Source organism: Ammodytes marinus (assembly GCF_949987685.1).
Source record: "Ammodytes marinus genome assembly, chromosome: 12".
Lineage (NCBI taxonomy): Eukaryota > Metazoa > Chordata > Actinopteri > Uranoscopiformes > Ammodytidae > Ammodytes > Ammodytes marinus.
Window position 1 is genome coordinate 19,722,899 of NC_137216.1, and position 23,593 is coordinate 19,746,491.

General features: G+C 45.0%; 1 protein-coding gene across 1 annotated transcript in view; it reads left to right on the forward strand.

Moving 5' to 3' along the window:
* Positions 1 to 22,871, forward strand: part of igsf3 (immunoglobulin superfamily, member 3) — a 66,669-nt gene extending 43,798 nt beyond the window's left edge. The window contains exons 5-9 of the mRNA XM_080038164.1: positions 830 to 1,237; positions 4,361 to 4,780; positions 15,181 to 15,600; positions 17,491 to 17,943; positions 18,845 to 22,871. Coding sequence (XP_079894290.1) covers positions 830 to 1,237; positions 4,361 to 4,780; positions 15,181 to 15,600; positions 17,491 to 17,943; positions 18,845 to 19,095 — 1,952 coding nt within the window. The 3' untranslated portion in view covers positions 19,096 to 22,871. The remainder of the gene's footprint in view (positions 1 to 829; positions 1,238 to 4,360; positions 4,781 to 15,180; positions 15,601 to 17,490; positions 17,944 to 18,844) is intronic.
* Positions 22,872 to 23,593: the final 722 nt, after the last annotated feature.

Consider the following 23,593-nt stretch of genomic DNA (forward strand, 5'->3'; position numbering starts at 1 on the left):
CTTGGCCCGAGGGGAGGAGGGGGAAAAGAAAATTGGGTGAAAGAAAAAAACCACACCCCTTAGAGACAGCAGCACTGGCCCCCGCAGGGCAGAGAGAGAGAGAGAGCTTTTGGGTCAAGCAGAACTCCATGATGTTTGATAGAGAGTGGAAGGGATGACAGTCGAGGTGAAGCAAAGACTTTTATCCTCCTCCTCTTTTTCTTCCACTGAAGAGCAGCTGAGCGTTGTGATCCGAGCCCTCTTCTTCCCTGTGTGCCTGTGAAGATTTGGTCAGCAAAGCCACACAGGGTTCAGGAAGAGAATATCAACTGGAACACAGACACACACCCAATCAAACTCACCAGGGCCCTATTCTCTGGACTTGTCACTCTGAGGTGCCCGAGGCCAATTACAAAGCCGCAATATCGTCCTCTCAGATGTGTGCTTATATACACACTCACCTATACACACACACACACACACACACACACACACACACACACACACACACACACAGACAGAGAGAGACACACACACACACACACACACACACACACACACACACAGAGAGAGAGAGAGAGACACAGAGAGAGAGACACAGTGCTTGCACATGACTCTGTTATACACCCAGGAACTGGCTCAGCGATTTTTTCTTATTGCCCCAGGCCAACTGTACTCTGTGAATGTTTTAACACACAATGTGTGTGATTCTTGTTGTCTCTGGTATTCAGCGTAAAAAAATGACTTTTGAGGAACTTTATTTGACTCCATTGTATATGTTGTATGTCTTCCTATGCTCACCACCCGCATGTTTGTCTCTCTTTGTCTTTTTCTCTTCCCTGTCTATCAGAGAGCAACATTACGGTGTCATTGTTCAGTAACTCCTCTGAGGTGCTAGAGGGCGACGTGATCCAGCTGAGCTGCTTGGTGCACACCACCACCGGCCCCCTGTCTGTTGTGTGGCAGTGGACGGACAAGCAGGCGCCCGGACCCACCCAGGAGGTGGCCTCGGTGGATCGCGATGGCACCGTATGGCAGGGGCCCGCCTACAGAGAGCGCTCCAGCTACGGGGAGATACGCGTGGAGAAGGTGGGGGCCGACACATTCTCTCTGTCCCTGTACAACGCCTTACCCGGGGACGAGGGCCAGTACAGCTGCACAGCCACCGAGTGGCTCCAGACCGGCACTGAACCCGAGCTCAACTGGGAGAAGATAGGAGAGAAGTCAGCCACCAAGACTGTCACCGTCAAGACCGTTGGTAAGAATACCGCAGCCTAGACTAACCACAATACATTGCATATTTGGATCCAACCAACAGATGCATTATTTTGATTTTGAGAAAATATGGTGAATATGAAGGATTAACAAGACATTGGATATCCTGGCATGGTTGCATGCCCTCACCTCAGCTAAAAGTTAACTGTACAGAGCAAATGATGGCGCAGAAAAAAATATTTTTCTTTCAATGATCCAAAACAAACTACAAAGGCTCCATGGAAAAAAGAAAAAGATCTATTGCAATCTGTAACATGATGAATCAATTAAACATGTTGATAAAAACACCACAAAATAAGTGCTTATCACTCCATATATGTTGAGGCTAAACCTTTAAGATTAAGTTTAGTTTTGAGCTTTTTTGCAGGTTGAAATATCCTACTCTAACCATTAATATGTTTGTGCATTTAAAATGCAGCACATGTTAACCCTAATAAAAAGGTGTCTGCACACATTGAACCCCAAATCAAAGAGAGGCTAAAGACTGCGGTGCTGCTGGCATAAAATGCAGTCCAAATAGTAGAATGCTGCATGGTTTATTCATGCACCGCTCAAGGGGAAGATCTATTATGACACACACACACGCTCTCGCACACCACATGCCACACCTCAAGAGCAGTGCTTCCGAGACACCCATCAACGATGCACACGCGCCCATATGGATTAGCCAGAATTATTAGAATGGAAATGCACTGGCAATGTGTTTCACAGTCTGTGGTTCTCCTCTGTCAGTGCAAAGTTAAGCTGAACATCGCTGGTACAGGCTGAGGAAGCCACTGGAGCGGAGCAGTGAGGAGCTGGCAGGCCAGGAGCTCTATGCTCAATACACACACACACACACACACACATACTGTAGACACACACACACATTCACATACTATAGACACACACACACACACACACACACACACACACACACACACACACACACACACACACACACACACACACACACACACACACACACTCACATACTGTAGACACACACACACACAGCCAAAGGATTAGCTCCCTGCAGCAGGACACAGTGGTTGCTGCAGAGAAGAGATGTCAGTTTTAAGTGGCCATTTGTTAAGTTCTTGCAACAACAGAAACATTAGTTTGAGGAACAAAGGACACATTATGCAAATCAGGGGGTAAAAGTCTGAAGCCTCTTGTCTCTCTTCACTCAAACTCCTCAATATGTCCTCCTGCTTCCCCTCCATGGCTGTTGATCAAAAGATTTGCTACATGTGCACTGACGTTGTGACAGTCACTGAGTGCGTTTCACTTTGTCTCAGGCATGTTTCGGTCCTCGTTTTTCTCACTTTAGCTTCCAACCGCACTTTTTATTGGAAGTAGACCTGCCATGAAGATAGATTATTATTCCACCAGCGTTTCAACTTTCTTCTACTAATCTTGCCTTGCTGCATTTGTCCTTGCAACCTGATAAATAAAAAAAGGAAAACGGTTTCCAGTTTTCTCTTCTGAGCTCAGATTGGGTTTCACACTGACCTGTCCTCTAAAAGACAATCGGTCTACATGCAGAAACTCAAGGTATTGTGTATGGTCACTGCACCATACTATTTTATGGACTCCCTGTGCTTACTGACAAGACTGGGAGGGGATGAGAGAGGGATGTCCTCTGGGAGCCTTGTTTTTTTTGTTTTTTTTCTTTGTTGCCACAGCGAAGACAGAGGTGCCCGGTAGAGAGACTTCTTCCAGTTGATTGGCTTTAGGGGCCCCCGGGCTGTCTTGGGTGGCAAGGGTGATTAAGTGAGAAGTCTAGATACACACACACACACACACACACACCAAGCCAGGGTAGAAACACACAAACACAGTCTCTCGCTCAACCGCACACACTTTGTACACTGAACAAAACAACACATTCATGTTTTTTCACACAAACAAAAGAGACATAGCTGTATGGGGAAAATGGATTTGCGTGAAATCCTTTTTACTGTCAGGCATACAGTGGGGCGGATGGATGGATGGATGGAAGAGGGGGAGTTGCAGGGAAATGATTGATAGAATGAGAGGGGAGAGTTATTGCCTATTAGAGGAATATGGTCCCAGCACTAGCCAAGTCTGGCCAGCCAGCCATTGATTACACACCCTGAAGGACACCGGGGGTGATGGCTGTCAGAGGAAGAGAGAGAGAGAGAGAGAGAGAGAGAGAGAGAGAGAGAGAGAGACACACACAGACAGGGCGACAAGAAACATAATGGAGAAATCTGCAAAGTCTCAGGGGAAATGAATTATCTGATCCAGCCACAATCATACCTCATCAAAATCTCTCCTACACACCTCCCCTTTTCTTTTTTTTCTTTATATCTGTGTGTCATACTCGTATTCTAGTTCAATTACTCATATTTATTGAAATGACCTAAAAATAGACACAGCAGGGCCAGGTTATTACAGAGCAATGGAGGCAAGGATTTTTTTCTCTCTGTCTAGTCTAACTCTCTCTTGACTTCCTTTACTTTTCCGGTGTAGATGTAGCTTGGCAGTAATATATGGAGTTAGGTGAACGGTTTTAGCTTAATGAGGACAGTTTAGACTTGGCAAGGAGTTGGGCGTAGATCGAACACCAGCGCTTAGAGGAAATCGCTCCCCTGGGGTTTTCTTTGTTGCATCACCCATTCATTTTAAGCAGCTCCTCCACAGTCAAGCACACAAACTCATACTTACACACAGGGAAGTACATACATGCACATGCATAAGCCATACACTAAATGGCTGTCGGTAGGCACTTAGGCTATAAAGGGATGGAGGGAAATGCCTATGGAGATGGAAGAACGAACTGCTTTACCAAGAAGTGATTGCACTCTCAGTGAATACTGTTCCAGCAGGGGGCTTTGTAGCAGGGAGCTTTGTTCCTCTTTATTAGCCATGCCTTAAAAGGAAAGTTACTTCCACCGAAATGATTTGTTGAGCTTCCAGCGTTTTAGAGAACAGACTGGCACACACCCGGGCTGTGTTGTGCTCTTACAGGCAATCAGCAGCACTCTATGTCTGAAGTAGTTCATCATTAGTCAAATAAAAAAGGCCATTTGACAAGCCGTCCCTTCCTTCCTAACATCCTCTCTCCTTTTTTTTCTTTCTTTTTCTTCCGCCCTTCTAGAGTCCTCCTTTTCGGTGTCGGCCTCATCGCGGACGCCCTCTGTGACCTACGGGGACTCCTTTGACCTGCTGTGCCTGGTCAAGCCGCGTCACAACCCTCGCGTGCCCACCTCTGTCACTTGGCGCTTCATGCCGGCCGGCGCCGAGTACGACTCCGAGGGTGTGTTCAAAGACCTGGTGACTTTCACCCGCGAGGGCACGCTGCAGTGGGGGGAGCAGCTGCTGGGCCTGGGCACGCGCACCACCGTCGACCGCTCCCACTCCAACACCAACTTCCGCCTGTCGGTGACCCGGGCCGGGCGGCGCGAGGCGGGCAAGTACCAGTGCACCGCCGTCCTGTGGAGGAGGAACTACAACAACAGCTGGAGCAGAGTGGCCAACCGCACCTCCAACCTGCTCGGCATCAGTGTCCTACAGCCAGGTAACAAGCTGCATGGGCCGCCTGCCAGGGCCGACACACATACACACACACACACACACACACACACACACACACACTTAATTGGAAAGGACACAGACAAGCACACAAACAGGCACAGATCCAGGCACACAGTCTCCCAAACGTACACATTTAGTGAATTTGTCAGAGCTTAGTGGATTTCTCCCCTCTAATTGCTCTTATTCTCTGGTTTTAGCCACTAATTGGTGTGTGTGTGTGTGTGTGTGTGTGTGTGTGTGTGTGTGTGTGTGTGTGTGTGTGTGTGTGTGTGTGTGTGTGTGTGTGTGTGTGTGTGTGTGTGTGTGTGTGTGTGTGTGTGTGTGTGTGTGTGTGTGTGTGTGTGTGTGTGTGTGTGTGTGTGTGTGTGTGTGTGTGTGTGTGTGTGTGTGTGTGTGTGTGTGTGTGTGTGTGTGTGTGTGTGTGTGCGCACGCGCAGGGCAACGTGGAGTCTCCTAATGGAGCGCAGTGAATGGATTGCTAAATATCCCACAGGAAGAGAGAACTGAGAGAAAATGCTAAAAGAGAGGGAAGCAGAGATTGGAGACAGAGAGAGTGAGAGATGGTGATAAAGAGAGCGAGCGATCTGTCCTTGAACCTTTTTCCTCAGCGGAGGTATTAAACTGTCTACACAGCCCTTATTGGCCCTCTGTGCCACACACACACATACACACACACACACACCTACTCACACACACACACACACACATTCTGAAACCCAGTCAGACACAGCCCAATTAGTGGCTGAACACGAACAACAAATGCACACAAACACACACTGTCCCAATTTGGCCAAGTCCGGTGTGCCTCAACAGCATGATACTTTATTTATGCAGGTGAATGTGCCAGAGGCAAATACAATTGCTGATATAAAACTCAGTGTTTTTGTAGTCTGGCTTTCAAAGCAACCTTAGCAAAGCATAGTGGTACCGAAAGTACAAGTGGGGTCCGGATTGGTTTGATTTGGGCGGGAGGAGTTATGAGCAAAGTGTGGCTGGGTGGGATGAGAGCTTGGTTTTAAACCTCGAAAAAATGCCACATGTTTGTCTATTATTTGGGATCATGAGTCATGGCTACATAGACACATGCGAGATTGTGTTTCCCTCCCACGGTTACACAAGTAAGATGATGTATTGAGTCCAGAGGAGGCTGTGTCGATCAATAACACTTTTTTTTAAAGTTAGCCAGCGGTATGTGGTTGCATGTCACAGCAGAGATAGTATATGCTTGGCTGCTATTGATTTAGATGCAAACTGATGTAAACAGACTCTCTCTCACACACAGACAGGAGTGCCACGATTCAGACAGCGCCTCACTTGCTTGGCTGACTGTGCTCTGACCTTAACCATTCACGCAGAACACACAGCATCCCCGGGCCCTTCAAGAGTTATTTGCAAATCAACTTATCATTCCCGAATGCTCATTTACCTTCTCCATGTGTGCGGTTAACATTGCTTATCCTTAATCAGAAAAGTCAGTCTCTCTCACACACACACACACACACACACACACACACACACACAGACATTTTTATACACCCAGAATAATTTCTAGCTGCTCCTTCCACTCCCTTCCCTAGCAGTATCTCGCCAACGCAAAGTGATCGATTACCTCAGTAACGTCATTGGTAGCCCATGACGATGTGATCAGTTGCTGTCTGAAAGCCAATCAGGTCACCACATCGGTGCGATCATTCTGTGTGCATGGGCGCTATCTCACAGGGGAGGGCGAGAGGGTAGTTCCATTATTATCACCACCTCCGTCCTGGTCAAGCTTCATTCGTTTCCTCCAACCTCCTTGTGTTTTTTAATAATTTTTTTCGGTTGTGCAGCCATACCTCCATTTAAACTCACGATTGATTTGTCAATCTCTGCCTTACGCCTCTCCTTCCCATCTGCTTTTCCCTCTCTGTTTTCCAAAATGTTAACCACTCCTGGCTAAATGAGCGGCTGGCATTTTCAGCTCCTCTCCCAGAAGAAGTTGGAGAAAAGGGGCAGAGTGTGCGTAATGAGGTGTGAGCGTATACGCAGCATCTGACCAGATTCATAATTGAGAGACTTTTAAATCAAACTTCCAGAGGTGCCTGCTCAATATGTATGAGCTGCCTCACCACCAGCATTATGTGTACACAATACATACATGCCTGTGTGTGCATCTTGCATGACTGCCCCTGGAACGCTGTTTCTTGCGATGTACCTCTGAGGATGTTCATACAGTATGCTAACAATGCAGATATAGAGTGGCCTTGCTCTTCCAAACGGTTTCTCACATTCTGATGGTCCATCACGTTACACCACCATCCTGTATTCAGAGGAGAAAGACAGAGTGTGCATCCGACATAAGAAGGCTTTGCAAATGCGAACCCGGCACTCCTCATTAAATGATTGTACAACCTCAAAAGCAGAGAGCGAAAACGAGCATTAGAAAAATAACGCCCTTGATCAAACATCCATGCATCTTTGGATCGGCACGAATGAGATGTTGGCTGCAGATAAAAGCAAACCCACACGGAAGCAGTCAGCCGGTCAACGTGACATTTTCGGCTAAAACCGGTGCCTGTAGCCCAGCCCAGGCCTGTTTCCTGTTCCAGATTGCATTAGCAGCACACACACTGCCTCTGTGTCCCATGGGTCATATCGTAAGGGGGTTCATTGCCATATCAGCACACACGCACACAAAATATTTTAATGTTCTCCGTGAGGGCAGCCTCGCAGCAGTTTGACTAGAATTATCCACCACAGGCTCCACACAGAGACCTTATACTGCACACACAGGAGCACAAATACCCATCATGCTCATGTATTCACACATGCAGTACTTGGATACAAACTGGAGAGGGGGTTACCTCCCAGAGCAAAGGTCTAATTATCCTATGGTAGAACAATATCAATATATGCCCTCAAAAAACTAAAGACACGGCATACAGATCCACATATGGCGTCGGTAATATTACATTTCAGCTGATTGAGTTTTCTCCGCCTCGTTCTAAAATGCAATAATGGCAAACACGTGTTCAGCGTGGCAGATCACCGGGGAAGCCTCAGTCTCTACGACACAATCTAATATCATCTACTCATAACACAAACTAAACGCACACACACAAAAACACACACTTTATTTCACCGACACACACACAGAGAGCGAAAACATGCAAAACTAATTATGCAGAATCTTCCCTAATGGAACCGGAGTTTAGATTAATGATGGTTTTGGGAGTTCAATACATCTTTCTCATAATTTCAGTGTGTGCATGTGCACATTTGTGCGCGTGTGTCTGGCATGAGGAGTGGGATATTAAGACCATCTGATTATTGGATGAGCTGAAATGATGATGGTAAGGATGGAGGGGGAGTTGGGGGGTGGGGGTATCCACACTTATATTTTCTCTTCATCTCTCCTCACACACCTACGCTTTCCTAGCTACCTTTCACTCACACAATCACAGGGAGGCAGGAATGGATGCCATTTTTTGCTTATTCGTATCTTCTCTCTTGTTTTGCTGTCTTTTGCTTGCGCTTTGATTTTAGAGGATATATGCCTCCCACTTTATCTTGTCCCGCTTCGTAAGCTTTTCTCTCTCTTTCTTTGAAAGTTCTTGAGGGTATCTTCCCATTTAATATGGGCTGACAGATGCCGCATGTGCTCTCCTTTCATGCCAGTGAAGTGCTTGCCACCCAGCCATTATTGATAGCAGTGGCCCCAGCGCGGTGATTGGAGATTCCTGCTTATCAGGGCATGGATATGAGCCGTCTATCTTCATTAAGGCCTGGGACTCTCACCCTCTTGTCCTCCTTTTCTCACTTGCGCTCCATCTCTGTCCTTCCACATTTTGCTCTGGCTCTCCCCATAAGTCTCTTTTAATGTCATCTTTCCCCTTCGCTCACACTTAGTGGCATGTTTCCCTCCTCGCACGCCCCCAGCTTCTCTCTCACTCCTGTGATCTTTCAATATTTTATAATTCCCTGCTTCTAACCTCCTCCTTATAATTCTCTCCATTACGTTTAATTTTTTCTTCAAATAGCTTCTTTGCCACTGTCAGTATTTCATAAATAATAGGGTCATGGCGGCTGTGCTTGTTTGCACACAATAGCGGCTTTATCGCGTTGTTATTGTCAGTGTCAGGCTTGTAAATCTTTCCCGTGCCCTGTTTTTCGGATGCGGCGGATATAGTTTGGGTTTGCCCACAAGCTCACCTGAGGCAGCACTTTGTGTACTGGGCTGTGTGTGTGTGATAAACAACCTGCCTCCACTGCATACAGTGTGTACTGTACTGTGCAAACACAACATGTCTGCTGCACACTCACATTAACACAAGGTCATTATGGGTGATAAACGAAGAGCCTTTGAGGGGTGCACTGAAAGAGAAAATAATTTCATAAAAGATTTTTGATTAATCACGCCTGTTTTAGACGTTCAAGGTCATGCTCCCTCTCTGTGACTCCTCCCTCACAAGAGCAATCCCCCTACAAAGGCACACTTTTCTGTCAAATCCAATCCAATCTAGCCCTCATTTCCTTATTGAGCCCAATCTGCCGACACAATGAGATCCTCTGTGTTGCATCTTTCTTGTACGTGTGTGCGTGTGTGTGTGTGTGTGTGTGTGTGTGTGTGTGTGTGTGTGTGTGTGTGTGTGTGTGTGTGCGTGCGCCCACTTGTGTGTGTCCTGCCGCTGCTGTAATTGAAGTCGTAACTCAAAGCTAGCTACAGTGGTGCTGCTCCCCATGTAAATCAGTGGCTAATAGTAGGAGCAGAGTCGGCTCAGCAGTGCTGCCTCCTGAAAATGAGCAGACACACACATACACACACCAGCCACTGGCCTGCACTCACTGAATGACCACCGTTCTCTGCGGTTTAATGAGCATAATGTGTTTTATGCTCATTGGCAGACCCCACTGCCCCCCCCCCCCCCCCACACACACACACACACACACACACACACACACACACACAGGTACACAGCTAAATCTGATATCTCTTTATGCTCTTCCCTCTGTGCCAGCTTCTTTGGCACATAAATCTCCCAGAGTTCCCCTGCCCTGACCCCCCTGTCCCGCCCCGCCTCTCGTGCATCCGTTTTCCCGTCGGGCCAGCCCCGCGTCCAGCAATCACTCTCTCAGATAGGCAGGCAGGAAGAGGGAAAGTGCAGTGGGTGTGTCAGGGGGGTGAGGATGGTGGAGAATAGAAATGATATGGGTGGAGGTTGGGTGCATTCGTGTGTGTGTGTGTGTGCACACATGTTTGTGCGTGGATCTGTCTGTGTGTGTTCGCAGCTGCCGTTACGTGCACAAATCCCATAATTAGCCCGGTCTTAATGATATTGTAGAGGGGAGTTGGAAAGGGGAGGAATGAGGAGTGGTAATATCCCTCTCTGACACAATGGGATCATAGATACATCACAGCCATTAGCATAGAAATGAGGCTTCCAGTTTAGTAGAGGAGCTCGGCAGTCCATCTAGGGAAAACTGTCCCTCAACCCCCCCCCACCCCCACCCACCCCCCCCCCCCCCCCCCCCCCACACCTCTGTGACAGAGGTCCATACGCATGTGCAGCATGTTTTGGTGTGTTTGCGTTCACACTGTAGTTGTCTCAAGAGCTTGGCAAAGAGCAGCAAGCCAAAGTGAGTTGTTCTGCCTTGGGGGGATCAGGGCGTGTCTAAGGCCCTCAGTTCCAACATGCTTGGGGCCCTTGGCGTGGATTAGCATGGGGCAGCCCTAAAGCTAATGCTAAAGCTAAGGGGCGGAGCAACCATACATTAAGACTATAAATTGTCTGGAGTGGAGCTTGATAGACTGCCTGCTGCTTTTTCTCCAATCCCCTGAGGAGCATGTCCTCACTTTGTCTTTTACATCTCTCTCATCTTTTCCAAGCTCTCTCCCCATCGCTTCCTCTTCACACTTGCTCTCACTCCTCCACTATCTGGTAGCAGTAGGCACTTGTGACTAACTGTTCAGTCTAGTGATATATTCCTTAACTTTTCTACCATCTTCTCTTTATTAAAAAAATTCCACCTCCCACCTTTCTACCTTTATCCAACCCTCTCTTCCCTTCACGTCCCATTCTTCTTGTCTCTTGCCCACTCTGGCCTCCTTTAAGAATTACAACTGTGGCTCAGTGGAACTAAGCACACATTAGACTATATAAAAGCCAACATGTTAGGAAGAAGCCCCACTAGTGTTCACATCTCATTTGGGCCTCATTAATATTCATGAGCCCACAGGTGAGGGCTGCTAAATATTCATATAGTATCTCAGGTGATTAGACTAGGCGCACTGTGATTCGGAGAGACCTAGATCACGGTAACACCAGGAGAAAAGAAAGACTTGATGATGGGTCACAACAAAGCAGAACGAGAGGGGTGAAGTTAGTGGACATTTTATTTCGACCCCGACAGTTAAGAGCCAGTCTTGTATTAAGACTTCACCTGGAGCAGGCAGCGGCATAAAACAGAGATAGAAAATGAATTGAATTTCCTCTGTGGCCAAGGAATAAAGGATAATGGATAACACTCTTTGATTTACAATCTAGGGCTGTATTCCCCGCCTTTTTAACACTTGGCCGAGCAATTTCCTTGCCCCTTTGAAGTTCTCCTTAGAATTTTCTTTTTGTTACGTGTGTGTGTGGGGGTGGGGGGGGCTGTGAGAGAGGGCTGTGTCTATTGTGTGCTGCAGTAGCATCCTAGCTGTACTCTTCTCCTCCCTCTGGACTCAAACTTGTTTTCATCTGCTCTTGCTTCCTAAACAACAGTTGTGTAATGCAGCATCTGGGGTTTGGGATGCACACTTTGGTCTCGTTCTTCCTTTATCAAAGCTGGGCTGCTGTTTTTTGAAGCCTCTGTGTGCTTACCTCCACCGATGGAGGAAAAAACGAATAAAACCAGCTTTGTCTCAAGTCTGCCGTTTCTGTAGCTATTAACGTTTGGGCACACATGGGAAAGGGTTGAAATGAGTTCAATGAGCCATTTAGCGCCAAAACACAAGTACCTATAATGTTGGAGCTGAAGAACTTGCAAGCTAGGAGGCACTCTGTCTGTATACAGCTGGTATCATTATGTCTCCATGCCGCAAAATAAAAACACTTTATTTTTATTTTTGGATTATGGGTCAGACTTTTAAAAGCATTCTATTCAATGGTGCCTGGTGGTAAACAAAATGATCTGGACTTGTTTTATTGAGTCTGCTCTTTCTTACCGGATGATAAGAAAGAGGTCTATAAAGTCATTTTCACCATACCGGGTTGTTCATGGAGAAAGGGTTGCCCTGGAAACCGGGGAGGCAGGTAAAGTGTCTGAGGGCCTGTCAACATTTATGCTCACGATTAACTGAAGAAGGCATCGAGGAAAAAAGAAAGGGTCAAAGGAATATAAAATGGGCGTGCACACTTTCCTTCTCGTTGAAGTCAGGTTTGACTGGCACATTAACTAATGCAGAGCAGTGTTTCCGATTGACCAATCTGTCTTACTTTATGGATGCACCATTGGGACTCATTAAGTAAACACAGTAGCAAAAAGCATGTGAAGGCACTTAAAAAAAAAGACATTGACAGCCTTGCTGATGCACGAAAACAGCACTACTATTCTTACTGATTGGAATGCACGTACATGAGGAGCGGCATTGTTAACGATATGTGATTGAACTGGCAAATGTCCTGTGCTGGGTCCTTTTCCACAGAGTAGTGAACCCGCGCTCATCAAAACCAGATATAGGAAAACACTGTACATGCATTATGTACTTTTTTTGTTGCATCGACTTTAGGCTGTATTGTACTGTAGCTTGAGTAAAACAAACTTTTCTCTCAGTGGGATTGGACACACATCAGTGGATGTGACAGGCCGGTTTGTGTAGGCACAGTTTTTCTCTTAGAAATATTTTGCAGCCAGAGGATTCTGGATGAAGTGGATTCTTTTTAAGTTTGTTTTTTGGCATTAAAAGACCATTTCGCCATCTTTTATTTCCCTTCCGCCTTTCTGCTTATTGCTCATATATTTTATTAGTCCCTGTGTCTTTGCTTGAGCATGTACTTAGTTATAATGGCGTGTAAGAGCTCATGATGCTACTTAATAGGGCTTGAATAATTAGCCTATTTGAGCTTTGGAAGGACATTTCTGTAAACACTGATGTACAGCAAACGTGCACTCAGCCGTCACTTTTCCTCCATGGCGGTGGTGGATTCAAACATCCAAATGGAATGGCGGAGAATTGCTCTGTCCTGTGCCAATCCAATCCTGCGTGGTTCCACTTCAGGAGCTTCGGAAGGTAATTCTCCTGCAAAAAGAATGATTGCAAGGATTCCGCAGGGCTCGGCAGTAATTCCGAATGGGGAGATTGTCATTTTTCAGGCTTTCTACCAAGTCCCTAGTGAGCACTGAGGCAATGATGATGGCTAGTTTGAGATGCTAGATCGAAATGCTGTTTTGCACAACAGGGTGGTGGTCCGGTGCCCATGCCTTGCTGCCATGCATCTTTCGAATGCAAGTTTCTACGTGGTACATTTACACTGTATGTATTGGTCAAGTGTGCACTGTGCAGTATAACAGATGGCGATCATTTGTGCACGCGCAAAACAATCTGTGACTAATGATGGCTGTGACCCTAGGCAGGCTGTTGGAAACATGGAATTGGAGATGGAGAAGAATATGAAAGGAGTTGTATATTGAGTCAGACTCGTGTCTTTAAATAGATGGCAGTTTACTGACTAAATCTGTTCACTACAAATGTAATGTTTTCTGGTCAAGACTGGATATCGATTGAACACAATGTTAAGCCAACAAACAAATTGATCAGAAACAGTCTGATTAAACCATTTAAGTGAAGACTATCAATAATATGTAGCCTACTTGTGATACATTTCTAAATTAAGTTTTAGAAACTTATGCATGCGTTAACAATATTTTACAGGCTTTTTGTGCAGATTTACATAGAAGTGTGTGTCTGTTGTTGTTATGCGGCATCAGTCCTTGCTCATCCCAAAAATAGGTGTCCCTATTTCATTTTGGTGGGAAGCTGTGACAAAGTGACATTCGGTTGTTGCAAGCCTGCTGCTGAGATCAATGAAGGGAATTTTTTTTTAACCCAAATTGGGCTCAGCCAGAAAAAAATTAAAAACTCTGCTCTCTGTCGGTGTGCCAACACTAGAAAGAGCTACCGAAATGTTATTGTTGTGGTTGCTGATAGAGATGGTCTGCCAGTTCCACTCAAATAGGCTAGAAAGCGCACTTTGGAAATACACACACGAGGACATTTTAGTCAAGCTGTGTGGTATTAGCTTGAGTGCAGGTAAATGACTCTGCAAAAACTGCTTTTATGATTGTTTGGGAGAAACGTTAACTATCTTATGATGGTATCAGTTGTATTTTGCGGTCTCCTGAAGTTGCAGTGCTGAATTTAAATGCCGGTTTTATGGCAGGATAAATAGCATGAAAACATGAAGCCCCCACCCCTCCAAGCAATTGACAGTGTGGCCCTGGTAGCAGTCACACCTGATGTACCTGCAGCTAATCCTATCCAACAAGCGATGTCAGTGTAACCAGTCTTGTCACAGCACTCGGGGCAGCTTCGGCTCCTTTTCTGACATCCCGGTCACACCTCTCTATTATCCTCTCACTCTCCTTTCTGCTGTCTGTCTGCCTGTCCTTGCTTGACTTTATTAATGAATTCCATCTTCCTTTCTCATTATTTCTTTTTCCTTTTTGGCAGACTGTCAGAACCCCTTGCCCTGCTTTTGTTTTGTGTGTTACCTTTTATATCCACAGCCCTCCTTTACTACCACCCTCCTCCCCCCCCCACACACACACACACACACACACACACACAAACATACTAACACAGCATTTAACCTGGTCTCTTCCGCACCTATCTTAAAATGTCTCCCATTTTTTTTGTTGAGTTCTTCATTTGATACATGAGTTCTTCATTTCACACATTCTATCCTTCTGTATCTGTTGCTTTACCTGTTTATTTCCACTAGACCTAAGGACTTGAGTCTGCCTCCGTTATAATCAAGACATGTCACTATATCCTGAAAGTGTATGCCATGTACCTTGCCTGTGAACCAATTCAATACAATTTTAAATAAAAGAAAAACATTTCTCCCTTGATACCAACAGACCTCTCATCCCCTTTCAGCTTTGATTCTTCTGTGACATTTCCCCATCCTCTCGTTTTCCCCCAGTGTTTATTTCTTTGTCTTTGTCACCTGCTGTACCATGGCCCACGCACCACTGTCGTTCGCTGCCCTTGCTGCCACCAGAAATAAACCCAGCCAGAGGTCGTCTGTCACAAAACAGATATTGTGTTGTGTACCTGTCACCAGCACTCACACACATTGTCCTGCACGTCTTTCTCCTTCCCATTACATAACCAACTTGTTTTCCCCCACTTCTTTGCAGAGAGCAAGCTGCGCGTGCACAAGACCAACCAGTCCCACACGTACCTGGAGGACAGTCGCGTCCGGATCAACTGCTCCATCGCCTCGCAGAGCAGCCAGGACTCCCAGCATGCCGTGCTTTGGTACGTAGTGAGGCGCGCCGACGACGGCTCAGAAGCCGCAGAAGAGCTACTGTTGAAAATCGACCGTTCGGGGGCCTTCGAGTACGGCGCCTACGCGGACGAGGAGAGGCTGCGTAGGCGAGTGCAGGCAGAGAGGCTGTCACCGCGCCTCTACGTGCTGACTCTGAACAGGGCCGAGAGCAGCGACTCCGGCACATACTACTGCATGGTGGAGGAGTGGCTGAGTGACCCAGATGGAGCCTGGTACCAACTCTCCCGGGAGTCCTCTGGGTTCACGCGGGTTCTAGTCAGACAGCCAGGTGAGAAAAAAAGCTAAAGTTGTAAACAGTTGCAGTTGTCTTTTGAACATACATGCGTATTTAATCCCTCTGCAGGGGAAGAAGCAAACAGCTGCCACCTTTCCCCCTCCTCCCCCACACACACACACATGCTGTTCTCCTGCTTTAGAACCAGTTTAAACATTGTACCCAGTCCCTCCCTCCTAAATTGCTTTTCACCCCTCACCATGCCTCCCCTCTCTCGCACATGCTCTTGCCCAAAGCCGTCTCGCTCTCATGATCTCGACCTTACACTTGCCCCCGGGGCCAGAGCTCAGGTGGCAGAAAGAATGGCTTTCAGTCATGCCAGCTGTCACATGCCTGCCGAGTCTGGCTCGTCCAGAACTCAAAAACTATCACGTACCGACAGCCTCCCAAAACCCCCGACATCCCATCTCATGATAATTACCTTAAGCACACTCCATCTCAAATCATTGTCCTCTCCTTGACTGAATTGCCCCATTGTCCTCCTCCTAGATTAAAATCGAGGTCCCAGATTGAAAATTTCCTTTTTTTTTTTTTTTTTTGCATCTATTGCACACGCCAGCTGAAGGTGACTTCCTTTCAGACGTCTCTGAGAGCAGTTCTCTTCTGCCAGGTGTCCTGTTTATAATGCAGAGTGAAATCCCTTGTATGGCATCTGTCCAACTGGAACGCAAGGATAAAAATGTCTGGTCATAAGCCAGTGGGGCAACGGGAAAAAAAACGCTTGTGTTTTGTGTAGATAGAGAAGCTGACACTGCTCAAACTATTAAGCGAGCTCTAGTGCTTGTACAAATGTAATTTATGCCTTTCATGCTTTAGTTGATTCACAAAGTTATTCAAGTGGTGCTTGTTTGTGGAACCTCACCAGGGGCCTGGGTTATTATTAAACACTTTAAATGGGAGAGTATATTATTCATAACTGTATAGGTTTTTCAGATGCATAAACGTGTACATAAGATGAATAGAATATGCTGTGCAAACATCCTGTATATTCATTAGGGTGCTAAAAAATGCATTCACTTAAGAAGTCATCCAGAATTCGGGAGGAAAAAACGAGGGGAGTTGACTGCCAGCACTCACCTCATTTTTCTGCTCTCCTGCTGTCCTTTTCTGCTTCTCGTTTTGCTTTAACAAGAAGACCTCCCCAAACTGTTAGTGACAGGGGCCCAAGCAAGCCAGGTCTTAACTGACAATTTTTTTCTGCAGTGGAACTGGGTCATTTTACCAGCGCTGAAGGGTTGTAGCATACCCACACAGACAGGGACCGACACACTAGCCTTGGGGTAGGATCTAACCTTGCTGGGAAGCTGAAAGACTGGTAATAGCTGTGGGCAGCACTGTGGGATTCTTTTTTTCTTATTTTCTATGTTTTGTTGACACATTTTGAAAGTTTAGTGTCCCTGTTTTCAGGGCTGCGACTACTGTGTTTTTCCATTATGTAATAATCTGCTGATTTTTAGTTTTACTCGCACTCAGTTAGGCCCTGTTGACATATTTGAATTGGGTGTTTCATCTCAACAGTCTAAAAGAGAGATATTTTGATTTCTACAAGACAAAGAAAATCAGGAAATCTTTATATTAGAGAAGCTACAACCAGGAAATATCAGCTTACAAATGTATTGAAACCATTAATAAATGATCAGAATACTGTAGATACCGCTACTTTTACTAATCCATGAATCGACTGATCAGCTCAGCTCTAGTTCAAATACATTCTCGAAAAGCAACTGCCAATGTACAATGAAGTAAGTTTAACACTGACTTGTGTTGTATTGCTAGGCGCCCCCCCCCCCCCAAAAAAAAAAATCCTGTACACTTCAATACATTTCCACTTATTCTTCCCTCACCTTTTTTTTCTCTTTCATCATTTTTCTTGGACCTCTACAGAAGTTCGACTGCAGGTGGAGGAAACAAAGTCAAACGTGACGGTAGCGGAGTCCGGCGCCATCGAGTTGGGCTGCAGCATTCCTTCTCAGTCGTCCAAAGACTCCCGCTTCTCCGTGTCCTGGTATGTGGATCGCGACGAAGACGAGGATGAAGACGAGGATGAGGAAGATCAGCCGGCCGAGGAAGAGGGGGAGCGCGAGTGCGTGTTCTCCATCGGCCACGACGCGGTCTTCGGCAATGGAAACTGCAGCCCCAGAGAGGAGCAGAACACTCGTGTGCAGTTTGAGAGAAAGACATCGGACCAGTACAGCCTGACCATTCAAGGAGCCCGGCCAACAGACGCAGGCCGATACTACTGCCACGTAGAGGAGTGGCTGCTTAACCCGCGCAATGCCTGGTACCGCCTGGCCACAAACAACTCCGGGTTCACCATTGTCAATGTGCTGCAACAAGGTAACAGTCCCTCGAGAAAGATCTCAAATCCTTTTGGAGCTTATCTGAATGGGAGGGAAAAAATTAACAGCGGGAATTCTTTTTGCATCAATGGCTTCTAATATTTCAAACCAATTAAAGAGAGGTTTTTCCCAGATATTAGGAGATGTATTTATCCTTCACTTCTTTGGATGTTTCATTTCACAGTTTTTTTTTTTCATTTTCATATTGCCAAATTATTTAATGTGTCCTACAGAGAATAGTATAAGCCAATTAAGGAGCTCTCATCTGCTCTCTCTGTATGTCATCCCCTGCCTTGGAGGAACTAGCCTCTGCACTTTTGCAGCATTTATTTTGAAGATATTAAAAAGCCCAAGTTAAAAGCAGAGCCAGAGAGATGTCAACAAGAAGATGAATATAATTTTAGAACTGTAAGAAGAAGCGCATTCTACTTGCTAAAATAATCAAACAAACAGAATGCAATTTAGAAACAACTTAGAACGCCAATAGTTAGAGATGCACCGAATCCACTATTTTTCAGTCCGATCCAATTCCGATATCTGGGTTTTAGATACCGATACTGTCTGATATCATAATTATTATACATTTCTTTGTTGGTGGTGATGTTATGTTTAAGGTGAAAAAGGCTTAAGCAACACACCTTCTTAATTTAAAAGAGCAACACATATACACAAATGCAAGTAGGTGTGTCTGAACTTGCTTTTAACGGTTTGAATGCAGAAGAACATCAGAACTCAACTTTTGAATTCCTTCATTCTAATAGTAATGTGTGCTATATCACATAGCTATGGTCTGAACATTTTTAAATGTATTTCATAGTTCAAATCATTTAGAGTTTTGTTTAGTTTTTTTATGCATCTATAAAACACTGTCTGTTCTGGTCTGTTCTCCCATCCAACAGTGTCCACCATCCAGTCGGTGGTCTGCTCCAACGACTCCCTCTTCTACTTTGTCTTCTTCTACCCCTTCCCCATCTTCGGCATCCTGCTCATTGCCTTGCTGCTGGTGCGCTACAAGAGCCGCAGCAACAGCAAGAGCCAAGAGGGCAAGAACGGCGCCCCCCTCCTGTGGATTAAAGAACCGCACCTCAGTTACTCTCCCACCTGCCTGGACCCGCCCGCGCTCAGCCTGCACCCCGGCTCTGTCGACTAAATCAAGGGGACACTTAGGGCCTCACGCAACAATCGTGGAATCCAACCATACACAATGCCAGGGAGCAGATCAGCTGGACTCCACCCTACCTTCGGACCTTACTGTCGTTCACTGCTGTGTTGAATTAGTTGATCAGTTTCAAAAATTCCTACCGTGGTGCTGGCTGCCTGTTTTTATGTTATCAACAGTGTATGTTTGGGTGCCTGTGTGTGTGTGTGTTTGTGTGTGTGTGAGTAGCACCGTTCATTGTGCAAAAACGAGGGGCCACAGAGTATTGTGAACCTCCTCTTGTTTTTTTTTTGTTTTCTGTGCAACTTCTTCTCATAGCTGAATTTAGATTTTTTTTAATGGCTCTGGATATTTGTCTACTTTTCAAAACAGAAATTAAATCTGCACACATGAGATCATTGGCCAAAACCGGGAAGAACATTTAAGAGAAGGAACTCTATAATCGACTCCGGCACTAAATGGATGCCAAAAAATAAATAAAAATAAAGGAAGTCTCCACACTGATCCAAGAGCAGCCACAGCCTGGCCCACTATGTTGGTTGCCATGGTGATTCTATGCGCCCACTGACTCCATAGCTGAAGACTTGGTTTGCCAGCCTGCATAGAGACAACGGCAAAAGGACACACAAGTCTGTGTCCTGAGTGAGGATGTGTGTATGTGTGTTGGCCCACCTGCCTCCACAGTGAATTTGCCTTGGCAGACAGAAACAGGTCCATGGTGTGCCACTTAAACACTGCCAGACACTCTGGCCTTAGCGAAGAGACCGCTCCGCTCTTCTCTCCTATCCGTTGGAAAAAAGAGACTGCGAGATAAAGAGAGGGAGGAACGTTGAAGATGATTGAGAATAAATGAACAGTGCTCTTCTGCTCAAGTTACTTTGAAACAAGTTTATTTTTTTTTATTTTTCTTTCAGTGCCAAGACCTCTTTATGTTTCTCACTATCTACTGCAACTAAGGTTTTGAAGTTTTGAAGCCTATTGGTTTTTTAGGCAGATTGTAAATATGTCTGCGTACCTTCTGCTGTGGGTTTATGGGCCTTGTGGGCAAAAGGGCAATTTTTACAGTCACGTTAAAACATTTGTTGAATTGTCGTTGCTTTAATTAGCCTAAACAGTGGACGTTATGAACTGAAATTACATTGTTGCACATTTCTTTAAGTCGCCCGCTATGACCACTCCGTCCTGTCTTTATAAGTCAGAAGCTCAAAAGTAGTAAAAAAAAAGTTTACCAATGTGTAGAAGGGTAGTGAAACACTAAAACTAACTATAATGTTATCTGCACATTATAAGAAAACCAATTGATGGGCGTGAGCAAATGTTTGACTTGTGTTTATTTTAAAGATTTTTTCTATTTATTGTTTTATACTACTTTGCATAGCTTTGTAAGATTTTCTCTCTTTTTTTTTTGCTTTGAAAATTACTGTGTGCTGCTTGTGTTGCCAGGCAACTGCACCAAGCAGATTATGTCAATAGCCTGTGTGTTGGCAACGTGGTAGATGTAGAAATGCTCGATTTTTGTCCAGCGCATTGCAGTCTGTAGCATTTCATACCAGATCGTCAAGTTTGGTCAGTGTCAAAACACTGTATATCTATACCTATAATGGAAGTAACTGTGGCTTTACGTGTACAGTAGTTTAACAGACGAGTCACACAAAGTAATTCACTTAATGCTTTTAGCTCCAGTCGCATTTATTTAGGGTAGGATGTTTGATAAAAGATGGCTGAAAGTGAACTGTGAAAACGTCTTCTAATCATGGATTCTAGCTGCAGGCGTCATCCTCACCTCCCCTGTTGCAAGGCAGAAGGGTTGAAACATCTGTGTCACCCTTCCCTGGTATGCAAAAAGCCAGGAGAGGTGCAAACTCCACTTCCTGAACTTGGGCCTAACCCTTTCACTGCCAGACTGAACATGAGAAACTCTCTGAAAACTTGACATTGTTGTCTCAATCGTGTATATTGCATGACAATACTGCAGGAGGAATTTTGATGTTTTGTAAACTTAGAACTATTTTGAGCATTGTGTTTTGTGTGACAAAGCAGTGCCCAAATCCCTGACTTCCTGAGCCAAGAACCCCTCTTCATTTACAATATTTGACTGCCAATCCCCCCCCCCAAAAAAAAAACTGACATTTTAAACCCTCAAAGTAATTGATTTCAAGAATGGGTGTTGTGGAGATTGTGTATGATATTATTGCTCATGTTAGTATTTTTAATGCTTTGCTTTTATGCGGCACTTCATTAAAAGGATTCATGACGAAAAGATAAAAAGCCAAAATTGCATAGCGGGATAGTGACACAAGCCCCCCACTTCTGGGATTTCAACCTCCTTCACTGTTTCCTTAAGGTAACCAGTTCATTTTAAGTAGACCATTCTATTCCAGGGAGAGTAAAGGCTGGTGCTGTTTAGTCAAAGGAATTCTAAATGTGATGCATTGTGAAGCAGATTTAGCTACAGCCAGATTGATCATTGTCTACAGAGGGAAAGGCCCGTCGATGAGCTTCTCATCATTAACCATGTGTTTACAAGTGTTTTTTTTTAAGTGATATTGATGTGGATAAATCATATTTAGCAGAGAATTGGGATAGCATGCCTCTGTCGGTGTAGAGAAAAGCAGCAAACAATGGAATGAGATAAGTAGTGCACACACTGAAGATAGCAGGATCATGGTCAAAGCAAGTGGATGAGGCAACATTTCGACCTTCACAAAAAAACACAATGTATATAAAAAATTCACACAAGCCAAAACATTATCTATTATATAGACAAAAATAACATTGCATCACTGGGGAATAGCCCATGCAGGGTCTATATAAGGAGTGAATGGTGAAATATGTACAATACTGAGGATTAAATATGTACAATACTGAGGATTGTACATATAAAAGCTTAATTGGTGAGTGGTCTTTGTGATCCCACACAGGGGTTTTTGCCTCAAAAAAATTGTGTTGGTTGAAATATTGCTCATGAAATTGTAATGGCCAGGGTGTGGGTTACCTCTTTTTTTCCATTATAAAAAGTATTACGCTCCCCTGTTGCAATTTGATCTGATGCTAGTGCAAGTCAAAGGTGTGTATATATATCAAAACAGGCAAGCCCGTCTTGTGCACTTTCAGGCCCCAGTGTCATCAGGAATAATTGATGGAGCTGCCAGAGAGATCTCATGTGATTTGACACTAATGGTTGCATATCTTATCGACTTGCATTTGCATTGGCGGTTCATTCTAATAGGGATCTGATTTCAGTATTTCAGAAGCAGAAAAATAACTACACAAGCTTTTTTTATTATTAAAGTTTGCCTTTTCTAGAGCTTGAACATTCCCAGAGACACAGGTTGTGTAGATGGTGCCAGTTTGTAAATGACAACATCCTAGACTTCACTCATGCAAAATTCACTTCATCTTTCTAGACTTTAGCCAGGAAGTGCAGGGAGTGGCCGCGGTGTGCAATGTCGCAGCGCTGCCGCTCATCCTCTGAGCTGTGCAGCCGAAAAATCTGACCGATGTGTTTTTGTAGTAAAATTATAATTACCATCCATAGCTGCCTCCCAAGATTCCACCAGACGTTCTGACAGTGTTGTAGCTGAGTTTTTTGAGGGCTGCATGTTTTGGCTGTGTGCTGCTGGCTCCAGATTTAGGTGTAAAATAGTTTGTGGTGATGTTTTCAGTTCAGCCAGTGATGCTTTAATTTCAGTGATGTATTTTTATATGACCATGGTTTTGTTTTTGTTTTCTTTTTTTTTTTTGTTATTCTATCGAATAGTTGCCATTGTGACCATTAAAAAGACACTTTGCTATTGTCAGTTTATTGCAATAAAATACATTCAGTGCATCTTTCAGTGTTTCTTCCCTTTCAGCCCCTATGCGGGAGATTATTATTAAAATGAAATATTGATCCAGTTTTTCTCACAACCACCATGAAATGCTAACATACTTCTTGAGTGTTTTAACATGCTTTTACCCACAACCCAAGAGTAATACCCTGCAGGCAGAAGGGTCTTGTTGAGTGTGCGTGGGATTTTGACCTCTGAGGCCCCTCAACAACGTCAGGGTTTACTCACTCCCGCACGTTCATCTTGCTCTGTGTTTTTTTTGTGAGTGTTCGCGTGAAAGACTGGGTCGGCATGTCAGAGGATAAATGATGCTCACAGGGCCTCCTACAAGTTAACGGAGCACTTTTTTTTGGTCTTTTTGACAGCCTCAGCAAATCACATCTCAGCATTCATAACTCATCCAATGCAGATGGAGTTTGCTCACTCATCCTCCCTCCCTCTTACACGCACACGCATAACTCCCACACATTAAACTGCTGTCTTCCACCAGTCCATGCTGTATGTAAAAAATGAACACATACCCAGTAGTAGAGCCAAGAACAAATGCTGCCAGCCAAATCCATAAATCATGGTGACACAAAGGGAAAACAGCATTCACTGCTAGAAAAAAATCATAGTTTGGTGTTTGCTTTTGGAGTCGCCCGATCGTTTTCCTGGAT